The following is a 26,417-nucleotide window of genomic DNA, read 5'->3' as shown; positions in this document are numbered from 1 at the left end:
GTCTCGTCCAATCGAAAAATTCTTACTCGGTTTAGTAGTGTGTTGGTTGAATTAAATTACTTGCTTTAAGTAAAGAACTGTCAAATAAGTGTATTTGTAATATTATTTCAGTGACTCGTAGTTATTAGGATATGAATGTGATCATTTTCCTCTTTTACCGTTAAATGGTGTCTGTAAAAATGAAAAGTATTGAATGGGCCTCGTACTTGACGGCCCAATGTACGTACCTCAGGCTTTCTCGTCGCCAACCAAAAGAGTTTTTAATTTAATTTAAATTATCATATTTACATTCGCTGTGAAATAAAAGTATTCTCTAGCATTAGTGTTTAATTGGATAAATGAATCGTTTCAAAGGTGAGATGAAATTATTTTTGGGTGTATTTTTTCGTATTCAAGCGGCCAGTCAAAATGCAAAGCCACGATTGACATTGTAAATGCGGTGGCGGCACGCCTATGTGGAGCGATTTCTTTGAATTTGTCTTAAAAATATCATCATAAATAACTGATGTAATACAACGAATCATCGATGTAGTATTTTTTATTACTTTTCTACTTATGTGTCTGTATTAGTATAAGGAATGTCAAACTCTAGGAATAGATGTCGCATTCGTATTGCATTTTCGGGCTGTCTTATTAACACATGAAATTAAGGCTCATTTTATAAGGCCATTGAAATATTATTGTTGTACAATGATCCGAAATCATATTATGCAATATTGAATATAACACTAATTGCTCTCTATTTGCAGTTGGTGTCACTGAATTTGTCCAGCATCTACCTAACCTATCAACTGTGGTGAAATATAAGTGAATTTAATCAAAAGTGCAAACATTTTTCTACTACATCCATTATTATTTCGTGGACCAATAGTCATTTTAAAATATAAATAAGTACATGTGAATCTAAATTCTTCAGTGCCAAATTTTTTTAATCAAACACCAAACCAATGCATGGATATTGAAATATATAATTGTAAAGTTAAGTATTTATACCAATGACTATGAAGAAGTGATATTGTTTATTTTCTGTTTCTGATATTCTTCATCGCACCTATTGAGTATTTACAATTTAGTGAAGATGTCGGGTACATTTGTGGATCGAATAGACCCATTTGCAAAGAGATCACTTAAGAAAAAAAGTAAAAAGTCTCAGGGATCATCCCGATATAGAAATTCACAGGATGTCGAATTACAACAACTGCCACAACTTAAAGGTAAACTATTATATTCTTTTTGACATTTTCATATAGTTTAGTGATAAAAACAAAAAGTAAATCAATGTAAAACATAAACATAACAGATATCTTTGATCCAATATTTTTTCTTCAATATTAAATAATGGTTTATTTTTCTCAAGAATAAATTAATTAGGATAAAGAACGGGTCCGTAAAATATTAACCAGTAATAATTTGTAAGTTGATGATTTATAAATAAAAGTAGCTAAGATAATCTTAAAGAGATTTTAAGATTTAATATCTTTAAAAATGAAGTGAAATGAATTTTTTTTGCTGGCATTGTTTTGCTTTTCTAAATTAAGTTAGGTAAATATTGACAAAACTATCAATGTATTGAATACATCAAGTAATATTAATAATTCTTTGTTTATTAAAAATTTGTTTGTCGAGTTTGTTTGAATTTAAAATCTGGAGAGATATATTACCTTTAAATGATCCTTTGTTTTACTGGCTCATTTTTCGTTGTTTTTACTAACATAATATATAGTGTGATGATTTAATTTCATTTTGTAACATATTATCAAGCACGATATACCAAAAATGTACTAAAGGAATATATATATTAATAACTTTGGTTTACTTCCAGTACTAATATCGGAATAAAAAGCTTTTATTGTAATAAAACCAGTTAAATGATTTCTATTGATGTTCAGTAATAGAACATTACTCATTTTTTCCAAAAATTTGTTCGTGCTTGAAAGAACTGCCGACACTTTTTCCATTGCACATTGCACAATTTTGAGAACACAATTCAAAAATAAAATTATTAAACAGATAAAGTAAAATTTTTACTTGCAAATTATGAGTTGTTATTGTTTTTTTGAAGAATTTATCTGAATACTTGCACAGATGTTTCTCTATCCAAGTTTTTCTTCATAGGAACTTTTATCCATGATTATTGCACTACTGATATGCAATATATCTTCTGGTAAAGTCGCATATTGGATAAATAAAGTTTTTTTAAAAGACAATAGATTGAGGTTATTAAAATACTTGCCTCAAATTGTTTCCTCTCGATTGCTGGTTTCATCTAGTTGATGAAATACCATTAGTTATATTCATATCCGATAAGCAAATAAGATTGTATTACAATACAAAAGTAGAAACATTAAATAGTATTAAATCTGTTAAAATTTGTTATAAATTTCATAGCAATTTTCAAGTTGATGAGCATGTTGAATAACAGTTTGTGATTGTTTTGATGGAAGATTAATTGGCCCATCATATAACATAAAATTAATATTGGTATAATTCTACTATAATTGAAATAAATAATTGGTGAGTATATACGCTTTTTGATCGCCAATTTGCACTGATACGTTGATCTTGGTTATAGTTGATTTTGACAAATTAATTCAAGTATACAAGTTTTCATGTTACTTTTTATTTAGAATATTTAGTACCTATAGTTGGTTTCGAATATATTAAATTGCACATATGCCGCCAAAGGCGAGCTTCGACATACGAGCAAACTTTGAGATACGAGCTTTCGAGCGATTTTTTTTTGAAAAATCTTACTGGCAGAATAAAATATGAAATTTTTTGATATTATTGCTATTTTGTGATATTATTTTAGTTTTATGTTTTAATGATTACTCATGTCAATATATCTAGGATTATTTTAACGTTTGAAATTTTAACTATACAAACTTTAATAGTGACTGTACAGTTATCTATGTTGAGATTGCATTTTTTGCTTTTTGTATATTTACAAAATATAACCAAAGGGCTGAAGAAAATAAGGGATGGCAAGGATATACGATTGTTACACATCATAGTTATGTACTGAATTTAAATAGCAACAGTTGATAAAGGGTATAACTCCATCTAAGGCATTATAATAATTTATAAGCAGCTTTTTGTAAGGTGAGCATAAGTCGCAGTTTGGTCGGGGGCAGGCCCAGATTTGCACCTTGTGTCCCGGGTTTTTCTAAAAGCGATTTAGATCTGATACCGGATTGTACTGGTATTTCGAAAATTTATAGGTAAATTATCAAAAATTATGAAAACCGAACTGCTATTTTTTTAATTTATCATGAAGTAAGTGGAATAGAATTTTATACAATGCTCAAAAGCGAAAAGTATGAGATCGAAAAATATAAAATAAAATATCGTAGATAAAAAAGGTAATACATATAATCTAAAAATAAAGTTCTTACTAAAAGTCTGCAATTATGATATAAAAAAATGGTTCATAAATTTTTTTTATTGTATATTTAAATTGTATATGTTGTTTTAGAAACTTATTTTCGAGTTCTATTGTGGTAATAATGCTCAGCCAAGTGGCTTTTCAGAAGACAATCCATTGTTTTTCTTATTTATTTAATATTAAAAGGTTGCTTGAACTTTTTCCAATGGTGATTTTTTTAAGGGCTATTTTCACTTGGAAATATATTTTGATTTAATAACAATAAGTATGAAAAGTGATAAATATTTTCTAAATAGAGATTTAAGACATTTTTAGTAGATTCTATTGTTTTAAATGATATTTTAAATTTCAAACGGTTTTATATTTGGATTTAAACTTTATTAAATATAACTTTGAGCACATTAATTTAGACTTTTTGGAACATGTCAAAGTTCTCGTGTCACTTTTTTATTCAAAAACCAGTATTTTGTCTAAATAATGAAACCGGTTCATTTGCTACTAAATATAACTGTTTTTTTGTACAACTTGTAATATTTTAATTTTAAATATAATTAAAATTGCTTAGATCAATGTCACATTCGTAAAATTTATGTTAATTTCGTTTTTTTTTGCATATTAAAGGAAGTTCAGGGATGTAATGTTAAATTTTATGCATTATATACGAATTTTCGTTTTTTCAAAAAAATATTTATTTATTCGTCTACATTAATGTGGTCCCCTTCAAAGTAGTCCCCCCCCAGATATAATACACTTATGCCAGCGTTTTTTCCAATTTTCGAAGCACCCTTGATATTCACTTTTTGATATGTCCTTGAGCACTCTCAGCGATTTTCTTCAATCGAGGAAAACCGCCGTCCTTTCATGGGTCTCTTCAACTTTGGGAATAGGAAAAAGTCACACGGAGCCATATCTGGTGAATTTTTGCACTTTGCAACACTTTATTTCATTTTTTACGCAAAATTTAATACAAATTCTTTGACTTTTCAATTCTTCCATTGTAAAAATCGCCGAGCTCAGAAAAACACGTCGAACCTTAGCGACTACCACAGACAAAGTAAACAGTGAATATAGCTGAAAATTTCATCATACTTTAGGGGCATGTATACCAACACAATAAAAAAAAATTTTGACAATCAGACACTCCAGACCCGCGAAATTTAATTATTAGTAATTCCGGGTACTTTTTGAACACACCTCGTATGTATCAAGAGAAATATTGTGCGATAGATCACACATTTCTTATTATTAACAAAGGAGAAGTTTGTTTTTATCAAAAAATCCGATTCGCTAATTTTGTTTTCTCGACGTTTCAAGCTATTCTGAATCGAATGAGACCAAATTTGGAAAAAGTGTGTGTGCGTGTGCGTGAACAGATTTTTTGCCGTAAATCGACGTTTTCTCAAAAAACGGCTGGACCGATTTCAAAAATTTAAAAGTCATTCGATGTATCTTAATGAGAACTATCGTTTGTCAGGTTTGCGCTACGATCGGCCAAACCGTTTCTTTGCAAATTGCAGAAAAATGGAAAAAAGTTTCGTCCACGTTTTAGCCCCTAATTCTGAATTGATTTTGAAAGTTCAAAAACCGTTCGAAAGATATTGGTTGGGAATCGTGCTGATTAGTTTTTGGTTAAGATCGGCCGGGCCGTTTTCTTGTAATAAAGTGTTAAAAGAATGTTTTTCGTCGATTTTTATGATGTTTTCTTTGACGGTAGATACCATAGTCTTATAGATCATACTACGACAGGTCGTTTAATTTTAAAAATTCGTCAAAGTTTGCAAAAATTAGTATGTTTTTTTTCGGACGCTTAGTTCTTTCAAAAACTGTCATTTTTTGCACATTTAGCTCTGTATCTTCGAAATGGCTAGACCTGCCTTTGCTAAAAACTAATCACCTCTTCTCCCAATCTACAAATTAAATGTTATTATATTATTATAATTAATTAAATTCATTACAAATTGAATGTTTTTTAAATCATTCGAAACGGATACTCCGTTTTCTCAAAAACTCGATTTATATTTTCTGAACTCTTTGTTCCGTATCTCCATAACGGCTGGACCTGCCTTTGCCAAAAACTAATCAGCACATCTCCTTATCACTATGAATCGAATGTTTTTTGAACCATTCAAATCGGTTGATCCGTGCGCCCGAAAACGTGAACCAAAAAATGTGGGCATACAAAACACACGCACATACACATCCATTTTTTCTGAGGTATGCCAAAATGTTCAGAAACCTTCAAAACGTCGACAAATGTAAAAAAAAATATTTTCGATTTTCGGCCCAATACTATAAAACTATCCTACGGGAAGTTAAAAATCAAAAACTGTTCAAAAGATATTAGTTGGGAATGATACTGATTAGTTTTAGGTGAAAACCTACCAGGGAGTTTTTTTGTAATTGTTGAAAATAAAATTTAACGATTTTTATGGAACTTTTTTTGGCGATATATGTCATAGTCTTATAGAGCTCACTGAAATATTACGGCCTTACGACAAGAAGTTTAATTTTAAAAATTCATCAAAGTTTGAGAAAATGAGTAGTTTTTTGACGTTTGTTAAAATTAGATGATTTACTTGGTATAAAATTAGAGTACTTGGTCTTTATGAACATACTAAACCATTGAAGTCCCAAGGAAACTGGTTCAATTATAAAAATGATTGATTTTTGAAAATTTGCTTTTAGAAAATACTCCGAGTTAACGTGTTCGTTTGTTTTCAATTATGTGTAATAAATCCACTCGGAATACTTTTAATGACTGATATTTTTTTTTTGATTAAGTCGATTATTCACACATATCGTTATGTTATTATTTATCAATATTACTAGATGTTAATTATTTAACAGTTGTAATAATTATTGAAATTAAAAAAAAAAACACATATCGAGAAGTTCATGTAAGGCAAAATACCAACTTGTTACTTGTAAACAAATTGAGATATATAATTTCACCTATTTCAGTGTTTGGTTTTTCATGGATTGGAACAGTATTGATTTGCAATCTAATTTTCAAAATTATTTTGCTAGGAAGCAAAAGTGAAAATTGAAATATATTTAGCTAAATAATTAATAAAATTTTAATAAAGACGCTGTTTTACATATCTAACAGTGAATGACATACGACAAAAGAATCTCTAAAATGTGCTGGGCGCTTTTCTAATCTCTCAGTGCTGATACTCTATAAATGCTTTTTGAGTTTTTGTTTGATTGTTTTTCTTAGTCGAGACAAATTCGAAATAAAATTTTTATCGCATGTGGGAAACGGTGATCTAAACTGATTTTGTCTCGTTGTCAACACCTGATTCAGTTTCTGTACTATGTATACAACATGAACGCATTATTTTATAAAATATAACATAACAGTAAGTTTTCTAAAAATAGTATACGTGGAACAAATTGTGAAGCTCAAACCAACCAACAGCATTAGCGTAGCCTTCAGTCGGTGAACAATATTGTCAGCTTTTATTTTCGTAAATTTATGCAAATAGTGTTTTTGTTAATGAAAAAAGTGGATAATTTTTAATGAAATGATATAACTAACAATAAGCTTTTTATGTAACATATGGTATATTGTAACTCGTACATTTTTAAATACTTTATGTAAATATATAATTTAGTTTAAAATACTGTTTTCTTTTTACAAATATGTTATATTGAGATGATTTAAATATATTCTATTTTTATATTAAAATTATTTCATTATGACAATATGTAATTATAAAATAATGTTATGTAAATGAAATTAATTTAATATAATCTAACAAACTATGCTTTATTTTAAATAGTTTTTTTAGTTGAATTAAAATGCAAAAGTTAAACTAAAGGGGGTAATCTGGTCTATAATTTATAAAAAAATCGTTTTTTTATATATATTTTCGAAGTTTAACTATTCAAGAACATGTATACTAGAGAATTTTTGAAAACTTATTTTCGGAGGTTTGACCATAATAATTCTCCTGTATTCCCATCCTCCGAGAAACATTAAAAGCATTTTTCTCTAAACTGTTTTTTTCAACGCGATACCCACGATTTCTCAACTTCTGCTGATCCGATTGTATTGAAATTTTTTCAGTCTTTATGGAGTTCTCATCAGTGCGCACTAAGCTCATCCCTAAATTCCGACTTTTACTATTTTTACGAAATTCAATAATATCAAAGAAAGTTGTAAAAAACACTTTTTTCAGACATTTGCTATTTGTAAAAAGAATAACTTGCTTGTAGTTCATACGACTACGACAGTATTCTAACCTTTTCCACTCAGATTCCGCTGCTCCGGCGGTAATATAGGAATCTCGGAATTCGAGATACCCAGCTGTAAGTCTGTAAATATTTGTATATTGACACTAAAAAGTTGTCTCAAAACCTACATATGGTAGGTACACTCTTGGCATTGGCAGGTCTAGCCGTTTCGAAGATAAGGGGTAAAAAGTGCTACAAACGGTAACTCAGTCTTTAAGAGAACGGAGTGTCCGATTTTAATAATTCAAAAAACATTTTCTTTGTGTTGACAAGATGAACAACTGATTAAATTTTCATAAAGGTCTTGCGGTTTCGGAGATCTAGTGAAAAAAGTAAAAAAAGGCCATTTGGCGGTCAAAAATGATCATTAGGCATATGCACATACAATTATCAGATATTTTATAGAGATTTTAACAAGTATAAATTTTGTTTACATTCCTGTGGGTTCCGTACCAATGTTTATCCGTTTTCGTCTCGATGCAGTTAAAGTAGTACGATTGCTTTGAAAAAAAGTTCAGTACTTCCAAAATATTTCAAAACAAAGAAAACACTTATTTCAGTCCTTTTTCAAAAAAAAATTTTTTTTTCAAAAATTTGTAGTTTCTCAAAAATCAAATTTTTTCAAAGTATTTTTTTTTTTCAAAAATATGAATCTTCTTAAAAAAACTAATTTTATGTACGGGAAGTTTCAGCAATTTGCCTTAAAGCACGATGCCATGCGTCTCGCTAGTATAAAAACTATTTGATAAAACTGGTCAGTCGAATCATTTTTTTGTAATTAACAGCTAAATTATTAGGTAGGTTTTCACCCTTTTCGGTCTTTTGCCCACTCTGTCACCAAATAAAAGCCTTTTTACTGTTCCGGACGTATGTTTGCTCTCAGCCACCACGGCGACGTACTATACGAATCGTGTACTGTATGTATTCATACAGCCTTTAGTAATTATAAAACATAACTTCTATACAAAAGCAACACTATATAAGTGTATTGAAAAAATATATCTAAAGTTCACAAACAATCATTAAATCCTTGTTTCACATTCTAAACTTGGGTGTTCTGCTCTATCGACGGAAAATAATCCCGAGTACTACGATACCCATCTCCAAACTTAGGGGTAAACTTTCGTTACATCGACTTACTAATCAATTAAGTTTTAAATAAAAATTGCGCTAACAAATCATACGAAATTACCTGCTATTTCATTTTATCTATTTCTACCAAAATCAGTCAAAATAATTGTTCTATATGAATCTGCATTTGGCTTTTGATAGATTCACTTGGATTCACTATACTATAAGCTCCTGAATTGAACAATTTCTAACAAATTTGTTTCCGAACTGTTGAAACATTGTTTGCAAACATTGATCTCGTTTGTCTTCTCGATAAATCTCTGATCTTGATAAAATTACGTGATCTTTGCTTGCGCGATTGACCTGTTTTTTCTTTAAACTCAAGTAGCTTGTATTTCTACACAAATTCGAATATATTTTAAAGTATAGATGTCAATCAGTAATGTGCTTACATTCGTGATCCTTTTAGCATGTGCCGTTGGCCGTACTTGTTAGAAAGCACTACCATGTGCTTATAATCTACCATTTACCTGTGTAAATCGTTTGTTGATCTTGTATCGTTCACCAGTCTTCAAAATTGGAAGGAAATTGCTTAAATCGTCTTCCCGTTTTTTGGCCATTTTTGCAATTGGTGTCATTTTAAGAAATTCTACTCACCATATAAGGGGGGCAGATCATTATTCACGTGATTTTCTTTCAAGCACTTTTCACCCCTCGTCTCTCTTGATACCTGGTGTTTGAAAACTATTTTTCGGTAATTTTGAAAATTCAAAGAGTATTTGATAAGTTAGAACGACTGGTCCTGAATTAGAGGTTCCGGGTCGATCCAGCTTCAGGCAGCTTAATGTCAAGCAGTAGTGACAAGGATTTTCAGTTGGTAATGTGATAATGTAAAGTGATAGCGATATGTTCCCAAGTGAAAATAGCCTTCGTCTGCTATTGCTGCATTAATAATAAGCAATTACTATTATAGGGATTGTATAATAATCAGATTTATCACATTGAGATGAGACAACTGTTCGGGTTGTCAAATAACGAACGTCAGCTCATAGGACCCCAAAAATAAATTATTAATATACATAATTAAAACTAGTGGTGTATGGCATCGTGCCTTAAGACAAATTGCTGGAACTTTCTGTACCATGAAATGTTCGAGGAATATTAAATGTTTTCAATTAGATTAGTATAAATACTGTAACATTGTCTAATATTTATATAAGGATTATATAAACTGAATTAAAAGTTAAAATTATTTATTTAAAGTATATGAGTTTTAGAACTTTAGCCAGAATTAAAATTAAAATCTGAATTTTCAATATACAAAAAAATTTATTGGAGAAAAAATTGAGATTTTTTCACACCCAAAAACTAATCACCACTTCTCCCAATCTTTACAAATTGAATGTTTTTTGGACCGTCCAAATCGGATACTCCGTTCTCTCAAAAACTCGATTTCTATTTTCTGCATTTTCTTTGCTTCGTCTCCGTAACCGCTGGACTTGACTTTGCCTTGAGGTATGCCAAAATGTTCAGAAACCTCTGAAACGTGAACATATGCAAAAATTTTCATTTTCGATTTTCGGACCGTTACTATAACTTACTCTAGGGGAAGTTAAAAATGTTAATACCATCAATCATTTGTTGGTTTATTATAAGGTGACCATATTTTTTGCATGAAATCCGGGACGGATTATAATCTGTATGAGAGCGGTGGTAGGGGGAGGGGGTGTTGGTGAGCTAAAAATTTATATGCACATTTTTTTGGTTCCAATTTTCTAGTTGAGATATATTTAAAAAATATTGGCAATCAAAAAATTTTTAAAAATCCGGGACAAAACACCTAAAACCGGGACAAATATTGCTTTTAGAAAAAGTCGGGACGCAAGGCGGAAAATCGGGACTCTCCCGGCCAATCCGGACGTAAACGATATATTAATTAACTTCTTGCAGTATTGGGTCCCTTCTACCTTATGTTTTTTAACTTCCCTTAGGGTAAGTTATAGTATTCGCAAAAAAATCGAAAATGAAAATTTTTATATATCTTTACGTTTCAAAGGCTTCTGAATATTTTGGCATACCTTAGAAAAAATGGATGTGTGTGTGTGCGGATACAAATTTTCGTCGAGGGATTCGGGAACACGGATGAAGCAATTTGAATAATTCAACTAGCTGTAAGTGGAATTCTGTCTTAAGGCAATTAAGGCATCGTGCCTTGAGGCAAATTGCTGGAACTTCCCGTACCAAAAATTATAATTTTTCAAAAACAATTAACATTTTTGAAAAAAATTTACTTCGAAAAAATAAAATGTTTGAGAAACTATACATTGGACAAAAAATTAATTTTTTTTTGAAAAAAAAATTCAATTCTTTTTTTTTTAATTTTTTTTGAAAAAAAAATTTTTTTTCTTTATTTTGACATATTTCGGAAGATCTAAACTTTTTTTCAAAGCAATCGTACTGCTTTAACTGCATAAAGACGAAATATCAAAGCGCGTGAGGGCCGCGTCGCCGTGTAACGTGTATACATTGGTACGGAACCCATAGGAATGTACACAAAATTTATACTTATTGTTAAAATCTCTATAAAATATCTGATAACTTGATGTGCATATGTCTAATGATCATTTTTGACCGCCAAATGACATTTTTTTTTACTTTTTTTATTAGATCTCCGAAACCGCTAGACCTGCCTTTATGAAAATTTGATCGGTTCTTCACCTTGTCAATACAAGTAAAATGTTTTTTGAATTATTAAAATCGGACGCTCCGTTCTCTTAAAAACTGAGTTACCGTTTTTGGCACTTTTTGCCCCGTATCTTCGGAACGGCCAGACCTGCCTTCGCCAAAAACTAATCAGCACGTCTCCTTATCAATACGAATCGAATGTTCTTTGAAATATTCAAATCGGTTGATCGGTGTTCCCGAAATCGTCGACGAAAATTTGTATCCGCACATACATACACACACATACATACATACACACACACACACACATCCATTTTTTCTAAGGTATGCCAAAATATTCAGAAACCTTTGGAACGTCGAGAAATGCAAAAATTTTCATTTTCGATTTTTTTGCGATTACTATAACTTGCCCTACGGGAAGTTAAAAAACATACGATTTGTATTGATAAGAAGACGTGCTGATTAGTTTTGGCGGAGGCAGGTTTAGCCGTTCCGAAGATACGGGGCAAAAAGTGCTACAAACGGTAACTTAGTTTTTAAGAGAACGGAGCGTCCGATTTTAATAATTCAAAAATATTTTATGTGTATTGACAAGATGAATAACTGATTAAATTTTTGAGAAGGTAGGTCTAGCGGTTTCGGAAATCTAGTAAAAAGAGTAAAAAAATGCCATTTGGCGGTCAAAAATGATAATTAGACATATGCACATCAAATTATCAGATATTTTATGGATATTTTAATCATGCGTATCAATTTTGTTTGCATTTCTATGGGTTTCGTAACGTCGATTGTCCGCTAGACAGCGACGCGGCGCTTACGCGCTTCGATATTTCGTCTCTATACAGCTGAAGCAGTGCGATTGCTTCGAAAAATAGTTCAAAATTTCCAAAATATTTTAAAATAAAAAAAACATTTTTTGCCAGCAGTTTTTTTCTCCAAAAATTTAATTTTTTTTCAAAGTTTAAAGTTTTTCAAAAATTTAATTTTTTCAAAGTTTAAAGAAAAAAATTAATATTTTGTAAAAAAAAAATTAATTTTTGGTACGGGAAGTTTCAGCAATTTGCCTTAAGGCACGATGCCATGCGCCCCACTAGTTTAAACAAATATTTAAAGTGAGAAAGTAAAAGATGAAAATTACCCAAAATAATCATACCCGAAAAGACAAATGGGTTATATATTTTACAAATTATGAATTAGGAACTACCTATGCGAATATGTTAGTAAGTTGTAATAAAAAAAAGTAATTCCATCATCTTTGTAAAATAAAGCTAGTAATAAAGCTAGCAATTCAGCGCCACATAAAGGCTACTCTAAATTTTCATTCTGTATTCCTATATATGTATCAGCCGCCAACTTTGTTACGTTTAACAGCTGAAACCATATTTATTCAATTAAAGTCGGGCAGCTCTTGTTCGGAGAGGTCTCGTTCACACAGCTAAACAAATAACGTTCACGGCCGTGTATGTCAGCAGAGCTGGTCAAGATTTCAGTCCACGATATACATTATCTTTCCAGCATATTTAATAATAAAGTCTATATAATCTAAATCTAATGAAGATATGTGTAGATCTCTGAGATAGAATTTGATACTTTTTATAATGTGTAAGGTACGGGAAGTTTGCAGTAAATTTTCGTTTTTAATTCAATTTAGAATTACAAATTCATTTTTTTGCAGGTTATTTTTTTATATATCATTTCTTTTAAAATCTGAAGTTTCTAGTCGCTTTTACAAAGACAATGACAACACAATCTATATAATACGTAGTTAAATATATATTTTTAAGGGGGTTGTTCAAAGATGCTGATACATTAAAAAGGTCATGTGCATGAGGTATTATAATGAGAAAGAGAGCAGCTGGCATACAATAGCTCGCGGAGCGATGTAAAAATCGGTTTCAGAGGGTCATACATATATATATATATATATATATATATATATATAATATCAAAAAATCTCAAAATCGAAAAAAAAAATAAAAACCGAACAACCCCCTTAAATCTATAATATCAATATTTTATTTATTTGTTACTAGCGTTACCCGATCACCCGTTGCTTTGTTATACATATAAATAAAAATCAGAAAAAATGCTATTCTGTTACCAAGTATCCTTCGTCATTGATCGTTGAGCTGTATTAGATGCATCATCGAGTGAAATATCCCACTCAGCATCCAAATATATAATATAGACTTAGAAGCATATTTGCAGTAGTTAAACTGTAAAAACCCAACAACATATATCCCATTCTCAGTTATTTTTTAAATGTAGAAATATATTGATTTGCTATTTTTTCCAAAAAAATTTATCTGTTCCCATATGGGGCAAACACGCCCAATCCCTTAGTTTTAATTGTGAGGCGGTTGCCGAACTAAAAGCTACAATATTTACCCAATGTCAAATTCAAATTTCATGAGCGCATGTTTTTACAAATATTTACCAAATACTTATTGGTAGAATTAAAATGACTATTAATTTAATTCATCTCTTTGATAAAGGTTATATAAAAAATCAGTTGAATCTGAGATCAGATTAACTAATTGACCTTTTTACCCGCGGACTTTTAAGCCTAGCTCTATCCTATATTTATATTGTCTAAATTAGAATGTCTGTCTAATAAAAAAAATAACAAAAATGTCTTCAAAAAATAAAGATCGTTAGAAGTGATCAGCCCGTAATAAAAATATAATAAAACCGCAATAAAAATGTAAGCTTCTTGATTAACTTTAAAAAATACCAATCGAAATTCTCGATAATTAATATAATACCCCTTATGAAATAGGGGTTGGTGGTAAGAAACTTAGTTTCATGTGTTGAGACAACTGACCAAAAAAAACGAGGTGGCCAACCCCTACCACTTAGTTTCAATCAGAAAATGCGAAAACGTATCCGGGGATATACCTAACATTTTTTCAAATTTTCACGGCGCGGATGCACGGTTTATGATAATATATGTAATCACTATAATATTTAAAAAATATGGGTATATGGCAGGGGATTGAAAATTTAGGGTCATATAAATATTAAAAAATGAAAATTGACCGATAAAATAAAAAAAGTCTTCGAGGCGGCCAACCCCTACCACTCGAGTTCAATCAAAATATCCGAAAACTTGTCCGGAAATTTTCAAAATTTTTACGGCGATATGGTATGGTTTAAGAATGCATAACAATTACGTACACAGAAATATATCCATTTATATATATATATATATATATATTATATATATATATATATATACATTAGTACTACATGTATTAATTCAATCAATAATTTTATATCATTTTTTTATAATCGAGTTTTTTCGAGCCTTAATTTGTAGACCTGTGCCGGTATTAGATCACCAACAATGTGACGTCACAGACAACGGCTACCATGCGAATTTCGCGCGAATTTCATTGGATTTTTGCTAGAAATAAATTTGTAAATTCGTAAAATCGATTTTACGCTAGAATAAAGGTGTAGATGTTGGACGAATATTTGTGAAGATTTATTAATGAATTTTTAACAAATGCAGTTCTTTTACTCGTCATCTTCATTGTTTAACTATTCATGTTAATAATTATTAAAACTAAAATAATTATTATTGAACTTAAGTTAACTTAAGTTCAATTATGTAGTAAATTCAAATGGAATAAAAAGTAATCGGAAAATGAGATGAAATTGACTTGAACCGAATTTAATATTTTCACTTTTAGTGCAAATAGTAAAACAGCGTTTATTCTTGTAAGCTCATTTTTCTCACATGTTGTAATTCAAAAAGAATTTATTTTGTTCACAATTATCTAGCTTTCTTTAAAATATTCGATATGTAGTTAGGACAACGATTGCCTCTTAAAGACACCTAGCTAAGAGGTATTACAACACCTTACACGAGAACAAAATTACTGTGAAAAGTCGTCTTAGTAATATTTATAGTAAATTACTTAGAAAAGCACATGGACGACCCTTTGCTTATATCCTAATGATGTTTCTACCTTCTACTTACTTATTGCTTCTCAAACTATAGTGCAATTTTGAAAAACATGAACAAGAGTGATTTAGGTAATAAAATGATAATTTACATGCTCAACACATGTCTCTTTGTGCGAACATTCCTTATATGTATGCACGCACACACACACATACTATTTAATATATATATATATATATATATATATATATATATATATAAAATATTATTATTTTATATATGTTTTCACTTAAAAAACGCACCTTGGGTATCTTTAAAATACCGTCGTTATAAAGGTTACTAACTAGTTAAACAGTTATAAATAGCTCTAAGCTATATAGGCTAGCAAGTTTCTTCAAATAGTCACTTATTTAATTGTAAGATAAGTAGATTTACCTAATTGGTTATAATTAGCGGTCTATAATAAACAGCAAGTAATTAGGAAGGTGACAAATTATTTATAAATAGTTAAAGGTTAGCTTTAAATAGTACTGTTAGAAATTATTGCAGTTGAATCTAGTTATAATTAGTATCTTATTAGTTATATAACGCTTGTGTAATTTGTATTACGAAACCATAATAATAATTACATCACTAATTGGTAGATTAGGTTTGCAACTTTGCATCGTATACTTCAAATTCGAACTGGAGATGAATAATTGATTTGCGAGGTTAACTCAGGCTGAGAATATTTATCAAATAAAGCTGTAATTAATGTAAATAATATGTTGATTAATTCTTTCACCAACATTAATAATTGATTTCTTATTTTAATATTAACTCACAATGTTATTTGCCATTAAAATTTGAATTTCGCGGTATTAATTTTTAGGTGATGTCTCTAATTTGTATCAATGAAACATAAACAATTTATAAGATATCGAAATGGGCATGCAGTTTTACAGCTAATAAATTAATGTGTATGCTAAAAGTTATAAAATACATAAGCATTTTTGATAAATAGTAAATACGTGATTAAAATATCTATAATCAAAAAATTACTAATTAAAATATATCATTAATTATGCACGATACAGTCCAATCAGCTGATTGAGTAGGTACAGTCATTCATCGAATTCTGTCATTGAAAACAAACATTTCCTTAACATATTACTTTTATTTTGTTTTCATATAATTCATGATAGTTTTATTGATAAAACTAGTTATCGATTTTGCGACAAATAGCTCTTGAAATTTATTTGGTATTAAATAACCATTTTTTTGAATAAAGCGATGAGTTAAAAAATAGTAATGATTTAAATCATTTCGATTAAGTTATTAAGTTTTTAATATTCTAATAACATAATCCGGTTGGAAAACTTGTTTGCTCATAAAATTGTTTTAAAATAGGGTTCTGATATATTTTGCTTTCTATTTATAATTTTGTTAAAACTACATTCACTTGGTATATTTTTATCTGCACGCTTTGTATCTGTCTTATAAACAAAGAATGCTCATAACACGTTAAATAAACATTAGTTTGCTTCGCTGCAAATTTTACAATATGTAAATTACTTTTAAAATTGATGTTTTTACAATTTTATGTATACACTAATACTGGAATTAATAATATCAATTAATACACATAAGTATTCGTGTAACTAGTATTAAAGACACATGCAGAAATGCAGAAATCAATGCACTTATCCTGATAGTTCTTTAATTGAATTTGTCACAGAAAATCAACCATCAAACTTACGTATTTCAACATTTATGCTAGTACTTTTCTTCCTTCAAATCACCGTCTTGTACGTGATACAGGCATTCATTTATATAAATACATTAAAATATTTAATATTTTCGTTTGATTAACTTTTATTACGATCTCATTACTTTTTATTTTCTAAAATATAGATTTTTTTTTAATTTATATAGTAACACCAAATTAATGAAAACAATTACCAATTAAACTAGTATATTATCAAGTTTCCTTATCAAAGAAATATTAACTATTCTCATTACAATCCTGTTTCTCATGATACGTTTGCCGGAACTTGAATCGGACTGCAGATCAATTTTAAGAGATTTTTAAGTATGACACGTAAGTACTCGTACTAATATAAAAAACTAGTGTTGCATGGCATCGTGCCTTAGGCTGAAACTTCCCGTACTAGAATTAAATACTCCACAGTAACAATAAATATTGATTAATGATTAATAACAATTGTTTTATCTATTTTCAAATAGATAAATATACTATATACTTTATCGCTCATATTATATAGCGACGATCTTATCGCTTAAAACACTTGAAAATGTTTACATTAAAAAGAGATGCGGAATGAATCTATCTGAGGATATATTTCTTACGATTAGAATTATTATGGAAATTAGAATTTTCTATAAATTAGAAATTTATATTCAAATATAAAACTTTGTATATCTTTGAAAATTTTGAAATAATTTTTTTTTCTGAAAATTTTGATATTTGTTTGAACCGTACAAGTGAACTTTAAAAATTAAAAATCTTCGTACCGGACCCAAATTAAAAATAGTAACAAAATTAGTACTCATTTTTAAAATATTTATAAAATACCTGATAATTTGATGAACATATGTCTGATGATCATTTTTGACTGCCAACTATTTTATTTTTTTACTTTTTTCTCTGTATCTTCAAAACCGCTAGACCTACCCTTCCAAAAATTTAATCAATTCTTCATTTCGTCAATATAAGTAAAATGTTTTTTGAATCAAATTGCGCGCTTCGTTCTCTCAAAAACTGAATTACCGTCTTTGGCACCTTTTGCACCGTATCTTTGATATGGCTAGACATGCCTTTGCCAAAAACTAATCAGCACGTCTCCTTATCGATAGGAATCGAATGTTTTCTTAATCATTCAAATCGGTTAATCCGTGCGGCCGAAATCGTGGAAGAAAAATTGTTTCCAAATATACATACACACACACACAAACATCAATTTTTTCTAAGGTATGTCTAAAATGTTCAGAAACCTTCGAAACGTAAAGAAATGCAAAAATTTTCATTTTCGATTTTTTTGCGGTTACAATAACTTCTATGGGAAGTTAATAATTTTTCATGAAATTGTGCGTTTGGATAAATGGCGATATGTAATTTATACACCAGGTGTTCCTTGACAAAAGGCCTTATTATTATGCCATTTATCTTCTATATATATAAAAATAAGTCGGGTTTTCCTTCCTGACGAAATAACTCCAGAACGCACGGACCGATTTCGACAATTTTGCATTCGTTGGAAAGGTCTCGGGCTCCGCAAGGTTTATAGCTAAGAAAATTAGTGGTGCATGGCATTGTGCCCTAATGCAAATTGCTGGAACTTCACGCACCGTAATTAAAAATTCGAGTAATCATATTAGTGAGAATTATCAGAATTATGCTTGGTTAAGTCAACGAACAATTCTTGCCGCAAAGTATAATGATGTACACGCACTGAATTTCACCATTAAAACAAAAATTGCTGGCGATTTGGTGACATACCAATGATTCCGACTGGTCTTCCGTTTGACTTCAAACGATTGCAATTTCCAGTTCGCCTTGCGTTCGCAATGACAACTAAAAAGTCGCAAGGCCAATCGCTTAGTGTTTGCGGGATAAATTTCAAATAGATTATTTAGAAAATCATTGTTTTTCACATGGGCAGTTATACGTTGCCTGTTCACGAGTTGGAAAACCATCCGCTTTGTTTGTGTTAACGTCAGAGCAAAAAACAAAAAATGTGGTTTACCAAAGAGCACTTCAATGAAACGGATAATTTGCGGATTCACTTTCATTTACTTAGGGAAGTTCAACTAAAAAACACTTCATTTTTGTAATCGAAATAAATTCATTACTGTTGTATAATAAAATCAAATTTTTCCTTTTCAAATATAAAACAAAAAAAAAATTTCTTCATCTTTCTCACGAAACCATCTGGTGGCGAAACGAAGTTCGTCGGGTTTGCTAGTAAGATTATAATATAGCAATTATTATTGGTGTTAGGGCTATAAAATATATATTGTATAATTTTCAATAATATTTAGAAATAGTGGCATAAACATAAAATCGTAGTTTATATTATAAGGTGTTTCTGCAGGCTTACAAATCTTTTTGTTTTGAACACGATTTCAGGTGAATTGAAACTTATCAAAGCACGAGCACAGGTCTTATGTGAATTTAATTTCTTGTTGTACTATGTGCAATTAAATTTTGTTGATTCACTAATAATGATTTATTTCGTTACAGTGGAGGTATCCAGTGGTGAGCAAGAAGAATTGTTCATTCGTAAGCTGCGCCAGTGCTGCGTGGCGTTTGATTTCATGGACCCCGTGGCTGATCTGAAAGGCAAAGAAATAAAGCGCGCTTCTCTCAACGATCTAGTGGACTATATGACACACGGCAGGGGTGTACTGACGGAGCCTGTTTATCCAGAAATTATTAAAATGGTAAGTTGCAATTGTTACAACTATTATGCACTCTTGAGTCTTGGGATAGCATAGATTAGTCTTGGTCTTGGTCTTGGTCTGAAACGTTTAAGGTAAATGTATCTATATTCTGTTATTTTATTCTGTCTTGACTAAAATATAAGTCTGAACACGTCTGTGTATATATATTATGCACGTGGGTACTACCAGGGCCGCTGCTGGGTATGTGGACGCCTGCGTGCAAGCATTTTTGGTTGCCCTTGAAAATAACATAATAGGAAAATATCAAATATGTTTTCACAGAAAATTTGACCTTAAATTTTATGTTTTCTCTGCGTTTCTAGTCATTCTGACTAGAATTTGAATAATAAGTGTGTATATGAGCCGATTTTTGATTTTTTACCAATGTTTTCTCTTAAAAACGGTTAAATCGATTTCAAAAATTTAAGTCATTTGATGTAACTAGATAACGACTACCGTCAGTCAGTTTTGTGCAACAATCGGTCTCGCCGTTTCTAATCTTTCTAAAATTTTGTACACGTTTTAGCCAAAAATCCTGCATCGTTTTTAAACATTGAAAAACTGTTTGATAGGCCGGATCGTTTCGTCGAATTTAATTGTTAAATATTTCTTCTCGATGATATTAATAAAACTTTTTTGGCGATAGAGATCATAATCTCAAATATAACTAAATATTTCCACCTGACGACGATACGACAAGTCGTTTTAATTTTCGGAATATTATGTGAGGCAAAATTTATGTGATGCAATAGGATAAGCACTCGTACTGGTTAGTTTTGCCACACCATCGGCCGAGCCGCTTCTTTAGTATTGTCAAAAGTGTCAAACTTTTCATCCACGTTATAGTCTAAATTCGGGAATCGATCTTGAAAATTCAAAAACCATTATAAAAGGTACTATTTGAGAATTGTGCTGATTAATTTTTGTCAATGATCGGTCGAGTCGCTTTTTAGTTATTGATTAACAAATTTTTTTGGCGATTTTGGATCCTGTTCTTAATGATCATACCACATGTTTATTTCTTGTTCAATAATATTTAATTTTTAAACCATTACATGAATGATATGAATTAATATATTTTTTATATATAAGTCGATTATTTACACATGTTGAAAAATTCATGCATCTTGCTTTAAGGTAAAGTTGCACCTTACACCAAGTTTATACACTCGTTAAAAATTTGGAAACAAAGCTTTCAATAGCCGCTTTTTGATTCGATCTAGCTTTGAATACGTCCGCCTTCAGCTGATTTTGACTACGGTCGTCTTAACTCAGCGGATTTTCAACACAGCCGCACATGAGTTCAGCGGACTTTTTGGCCGCCTCTTAATCCAGCGGTCTTTCAATTTGACCGCCTTTTAATTCGGTGGACTTTCAATTCGACCGCTTTTTATTACGGCTGATTTTCGTGCATGGCCGCCTTTAAAATTGTTATTTTTGATTTGGCCGCCCCAAGAGGCGACAGAATTTCCCTGCTTAATTCTCTAATTTTTGAGTTCCTAATGCAGCGTGTGGTCTGGCGTTATTCTGGTGCAGTATGATGTCCTTCTAATTAAAGATTTCCTTCATCTTTTTTGGACCGCTGTCCTTAAATTATCCAGTTGCTGATCACAATTCTTCGAATTGAGCTTTTCGTTTGGTTTTAAAAGCTCTAAATGTAATGTTAATCAAATTCTTTATATTTTGTTTATTTTCTACGTCGATATGTGTACATTTAGAATAAAAATATAGAGCCGAACATGTAATAAACATGACAAAAATGAACAAATGTACTATAAGATTGTTCGCAAAGTCACTTCGTTTTTTTACCACCTGAATTTAGCTATATTTTTTTGAACCTAACATCACACACTTCTATAATTATCATATTATTTGAAAACTCATATTTTAAGGCTTGTGTGTAAAAAAAATTCTAATTAATGACATGCAGTAGTTATTGGATGGTGCCACTTTGAATACGGAAAGAATTAAGCAGAATTTTTGACATATTTTACTCTTTTGCTATAGAAAAGGTAAAAAACTGTTTAAGTCAAAATGAAATTGATCGATGTGTACTGGATTTTTTTTTTTATATTTTATTTGAACAGCGATCAGAACTTATGGGTTCTATGAGCTGTTGTGATGAATCTCTTACAAACTACGTTTGTTTTATTATAGATGGCAACCCAAACAGTTGTCTCATCTCTATGTGCTGAATTTTTATTATTACAATTGTTGTGATAGTGATGACTTTTTATTAGTGCAGCAATGCCGGACAAGGGCTATTTTCACTTGGAAACATATTGCTATCTATGTTTCCAAGTGAAAATCGTTGTCAGTGCTGCCTGACAACAGGCTGCTCGAAGTGGGTATCGAACACAGGACCCCTGATCCAGGTCCAGTCGTTATAGCCACTTACCTACGAGCGAGCCCTGTGTACGGAAATAACGTGTTGATAGTGCGACAGTGCCAAAATTGGTTTGCTAAATTTCTTTCCTGGTATTTTGATGTTCAAGTTGCACCAAGTCCAAGCTGATAAAAACGCGAGAAATGCATCAGTTGATGCAAACTGAAATTTGAAAAGATCTGGATTTTTTTTTTCGAAGTTCAATGTATGGTTTTCATAGAAAGAAAAGTGTGTCGCAGCACTGGCGTCCGCGATTCGCCTCTGAAAAGTCTTGAAAATTATCAGATTTTGAAGCGAATTGTCACTAGGAATTTGAAATGGGATGTAAAAAATACAATACACGCAATTGCCTACGAAACAAAAAACAAGAGCCTGCTCACAAAATAAGGGGAAAGATGAAATTTGCCAGAAAAAGGTGATGCTGTGTGTTTGGTAAGATTTTAAAGGTGTTGTTTATTTTTCAGCTATTCCAGAATAAGATAACAGTTAATTCGGATGCCTTATGTCATCAGCTGGATAAACTAAATGATATACTTCAATAGAATAAAGGTCAGAATTAATCCACAAGCAAGGTATAGTCCTGCATCAAGACGACGCAAGATCTCACATAAGTTTGGTCAATCGCCAAAAGCTTTTGAAGCTTGAATAGGACCCAATGAACATTCATCATATTCTCCAGCCCTGCCATCATCGGACCATTATTTGACCCGGTCACTAAAAAAATTTTTAGGCGGTAAAACCTTTACCTCAAATCAGCCTGTCAAAAAGCACTTTGATCACTTTGATTTTTTTGCCAATAACGACCAAAACATTTATGATTTCGGAATTATGCTTATACCAGAAAATTAAAAAATGATGACCAAAAAAATGTACGAAAATTACGTGTCAAAATGTCTATAAAAAACCAAGTTAGTCTCCGAACAACCCAATATAATGACCATGACTACTACAAAGAAAGTGTTTTTTAAAATAACTCGATTGGTATAATATAATAAATGAATGTACTTTAAGATACACCATAAATTTTAAGAAGAAATATAAATTTATTATAAATTGAAGTATATTTTAAATAAATAGATCAATTATTTATTTCCAGATTTCTGCGAATTTATTCCGAACGCTGCCACCGAGTGAGAATCCAGATTTTGACCCCGAAGAGGATGACCCAACGCTGGAAGCATCCTGGCCACATTTACAGCTAGTGTACGAACTGTTTTTGAGATTCTTGGAAAACACTGATTTTCAACCGACAATCGGCAAAAAAGTCATCGATCAGAAGTTTGTTCTCCAGGTAAAATTACTAACATTCGAAGTAAATAAACTTATTATTTATTATTTGTTTACTATTATTTGTAATTGTTTTATTTCTTAAAATGAAATTGAGACCCCGTATGGGAAACATAAAAATGAAAATCCCAAACTCTAGTTTAAAATAGAATAGAATAGAAATTAAAATAAGCCGATATAAGATCATTCATATTTCATTTCAAGATGTCAGTACAAACAATTTATTATAGCAGTATTTACGTGCATTCGAATAAATTATTTTTTGGAGAGTGTTGTACTATAACATATCTCGTTTTATTAATTTTTATTTTCTTATTTCAGCTACTAGAGTTGTTTGACTCGGAAGATCCAAGAGAACGCGATTTCCTGAAGACAGTTTTGCATCGCATATATGGAAAATTTTTGGGCCTACGTGCCTTCATTCGCAAACAAATAAACAACATATTTTTGCGTTTTGTTTACGAAACCGAACATTTCAATGGAGTTGGTGAACTATTAGAAATACTTGGCAGGTAAGTAAATTTTTAGATTTTTTATTCTCATTCAACAATACATTTTGCTAAAAAAGAACTTTTAAATTTTCGTCTATTTTATAAAAAAAAACTAGTACGTCTTTTACTTTGTTTTACAAGTGCTTTTGTTAACAAAAAAGATCACTTTTTGATTGGTACAATTATGTTATTCAACACTGTATTTCAGAGTGAATATTTTTTCATTTTTTGTAGCATAATAAATGGTTTCGCTTTGCCATTGAAGTCTGAACACAAGCAATTCTTGGTAAAAGTTCTTCTGCCTTTACATAAAGTGAAATGCTTATCGTTGTATCATGCACAACTAGCTTATTGTGTGGTTCAGTTTTTGGAAAAAGATGCTGCCTTGACAGAACCTGTTGTCAGGGGTCTTCTGAAATTTTGGCCAAAAACTTGCAGCCAAAAAGAGGTTTGTTTACATATAATTTTATAAAATACAGGATTCTCATAAACTTATTTTATAACTTATAATTAATTATAAATTAATATATTTAATTTATAATTTTCTATAATTTCAGGTCATGTTTCTTGGAGAGATAGAGGAAATAATGGATGTGCTAGAGCCATCACAATTCGCTCGGGTACAAGAGCCATTGTTCAGGCAAATTGCAAGATGTGTCAGTAGTCCTCATTTTCAGGTAAAAAATGAATTATTGGCATATTGGAATGCGTGAATGAATTATTGGTATGAAATTATCAGATTATATAAAATCTATTTCATGCATATATATCATAGATACCATTTTTTTAAATTGTCGTGCTATTATGTAAATATGTATATGATCAATTCATAAAATTTGTTATTTGTATATAAATTGTTTTTGTTTTATATATAAATATTTTACTTTTAAATGGAATATATAATTGAGAATGCTGAATTAAAATGAGATAATACCATACATATAAATTTTCCAAATTTAAAAATAAAACTAGTACTCTACAAAGTTAGAAATATTAAAATAGTTTTTTTTTCATTCAATGTTGTATTGTATATAATATTTTGATTTTTTGTAGGTTGCTGAGAGAGCTTTATATTATTGGAATAATGAATATGTTATGTCACTTATTGAAGAAAACAATCATGTAATTATGCCCATAATGTTTCCGGCTTTGTACCGCATTTCAAAAGAGCATTGGAATCAGACAATTGTGACTTTAGTTTATAATGTCTTAAAAACATTCATGGAAATGAATAGTAAACTATTTGATGAATTGACTGCAAGTTATAAAGGAGAACGACAGAAGTAAGTGGATATTTTATAATTCATTTAGTGTTTAGACTTTGTTTATAGAAATACATTTTTTATTCTTGTACTATTTATGTAATTTTTTTATAAAATCAGTGCTATTCACTCTTGACGCTTCTTAATTATAATTTTAATGTTAAGATAACTCATGTGTTATTTTGATATTTAGTTATTATTTGACTATTTTGTAAAATATAAATCTTCATCTGAATTCAAAACTTATTACAAGCATTTTATAAAAATGGTCAAAAAAAAATTATACAATCTGTTATTATTTGCTGTTTTTCTAATGTAGTCTTACAGAAAATGATCTCCTTTTATTAAAGTTCAACATTCAAAAATTCAACATTTTCAAAATATTTTATCTGAAGGCATTATCGAAAACAAAAAAAAACCTTTAATAATGCGAAATTGAATGTCAAAATACATATCCTTAAGTTATACAAGATTTTTTCATTTGAAACCAACATTATTTATTCTTTTTATCACAATAATAATTATTAATTACAAATGCATTGTTTTAATAAAGAATTTGACACTCTGTCATATATTTATATATTGATACCTTGATAAAATAAACTTAGTTTGAAATAAATATAGTAACTAATTTTGCCATTAAGTATAATAAAAGTACCTAATTGCCGATATATTTAATTAAAAATGATCAAAAAAATTCTAATAAATATCTAAAGTGTTCATATTGTATATCTAAATTGAATAAGGATTACTAGCTGCATAACCGGTTATGCTTATGCAAATTCGATACAAAATTATGGTATATTTCTAAAACGTTTATCTTTACAGAGAAAAGAAACGCGAGCGCGAACGAGATGAATTATGGAAACGTTTAGCAGATTTGGAAATAAGTCACCGAAAGCAGATAGAGTCCTCAAGCTCATCAGGACCACAGTTGCAGAATGCTGTAACGACAGCCGTAACCCACCATCAATTGCCACAGAAAACCAAGTGAAACATCAGTAATACATGTGTCAAGAACCAGGATACAATCTGAGCAACCTATAACCTTCCTGCTGCTACTGTGATCTGTCATGACATTTACCACACATCGACATGACATCAATCGGTGTATGAAGTTTCAAAGTGATTATAGTGCTCGTGCGTGTGTACTTATCAGTTTATACATGCACAAGTTGTATGTGTGATGCAGTTATGTTAAAGTTTTTATTTGTTTATAGTGTGACTTGGTTTATTGGCGAAATATGCAAAGACTTTC

At 30.3% G+C, this 26,417-nt stretch overlaps 1 protein-coding gene across 1 annotated transcript; it reads left to right on the top strand.

Annotated features, from left to right (window-relative positions):
- LOC113386974 (serine/threonine-protein phosphatase 2A 56 kDa regulatory subunit epsilon isoform) lies at nucleotides 1-26,417 on the top strand. The gene is made up of 9 exons (XM_026624731.1): nucleotides 1-354; nucleotides 750-1,214; nucleotides 19,534-19,733; nucleotides 23,216-23,410; nucleotides 23,728-23,918; nucleotides 24,132-24,345; nucleotides 24,455-24,574; nucleotides 24,951-25,180; nucleotides 25,988-26,417. The coding sequence occupies exons 2-9, from the start codon at nucleotides 1,079-1,081 to the stop codon at nucleotides 26,151-26,153; spliced, it is 1,452 nt and encodes a 483-aa protein (XP_026480516.1). The 5' UTR covers nucleotides 1-354; nucleotides 750-1,078; the 3' UTR covers nucleotides 26,154-26,417.

This window comes from Ctenocephalides felis, unplaced genomic scaffold (genome assembly GCF_003426905.1).
Source record: "Ctenocephalides felis isolate EL2017-DRISC unplaced genomic scaffold, ASM342690v1 CF-g0.4_SCAFFOLD_03571, whole genome shotgun sequence".
NCBI lineage: Eukaryota > Metazoa > Arthropoda > Insecta > Siphonaptera > Pulicidae > Ctenocephalides > Ctenocephalides felis.
This window is presented reverse-complemented; position numbering and strand designations above follow the sequence as displayed.

Excerpts from the sequence above, each read along its gene's own strand:
- LOC113386974 (XM_026624731.1), top strand. The coding sequence starts at position 1,079 with ATGTCGGGTACATTTGTGGATCGAATAGACCCATTTGCAAAGAGATCA. Across the intron at positions 23,411-23,727 it reads ATCAGAAGTTTGTTCTCCAG|CTACTAGAGTTGTTTGACTC; the intron begins GTAAAATTACTA and ends TTCTTATTTCAG. Across the intron at positions 24,346-24,454 it reads AAACTTGCAGCCAAAAAGAG|GTCATGTTTCTTGGAGAGAT; the intron begins GTTTGTTTACAT and ends CTATAATTTCAG.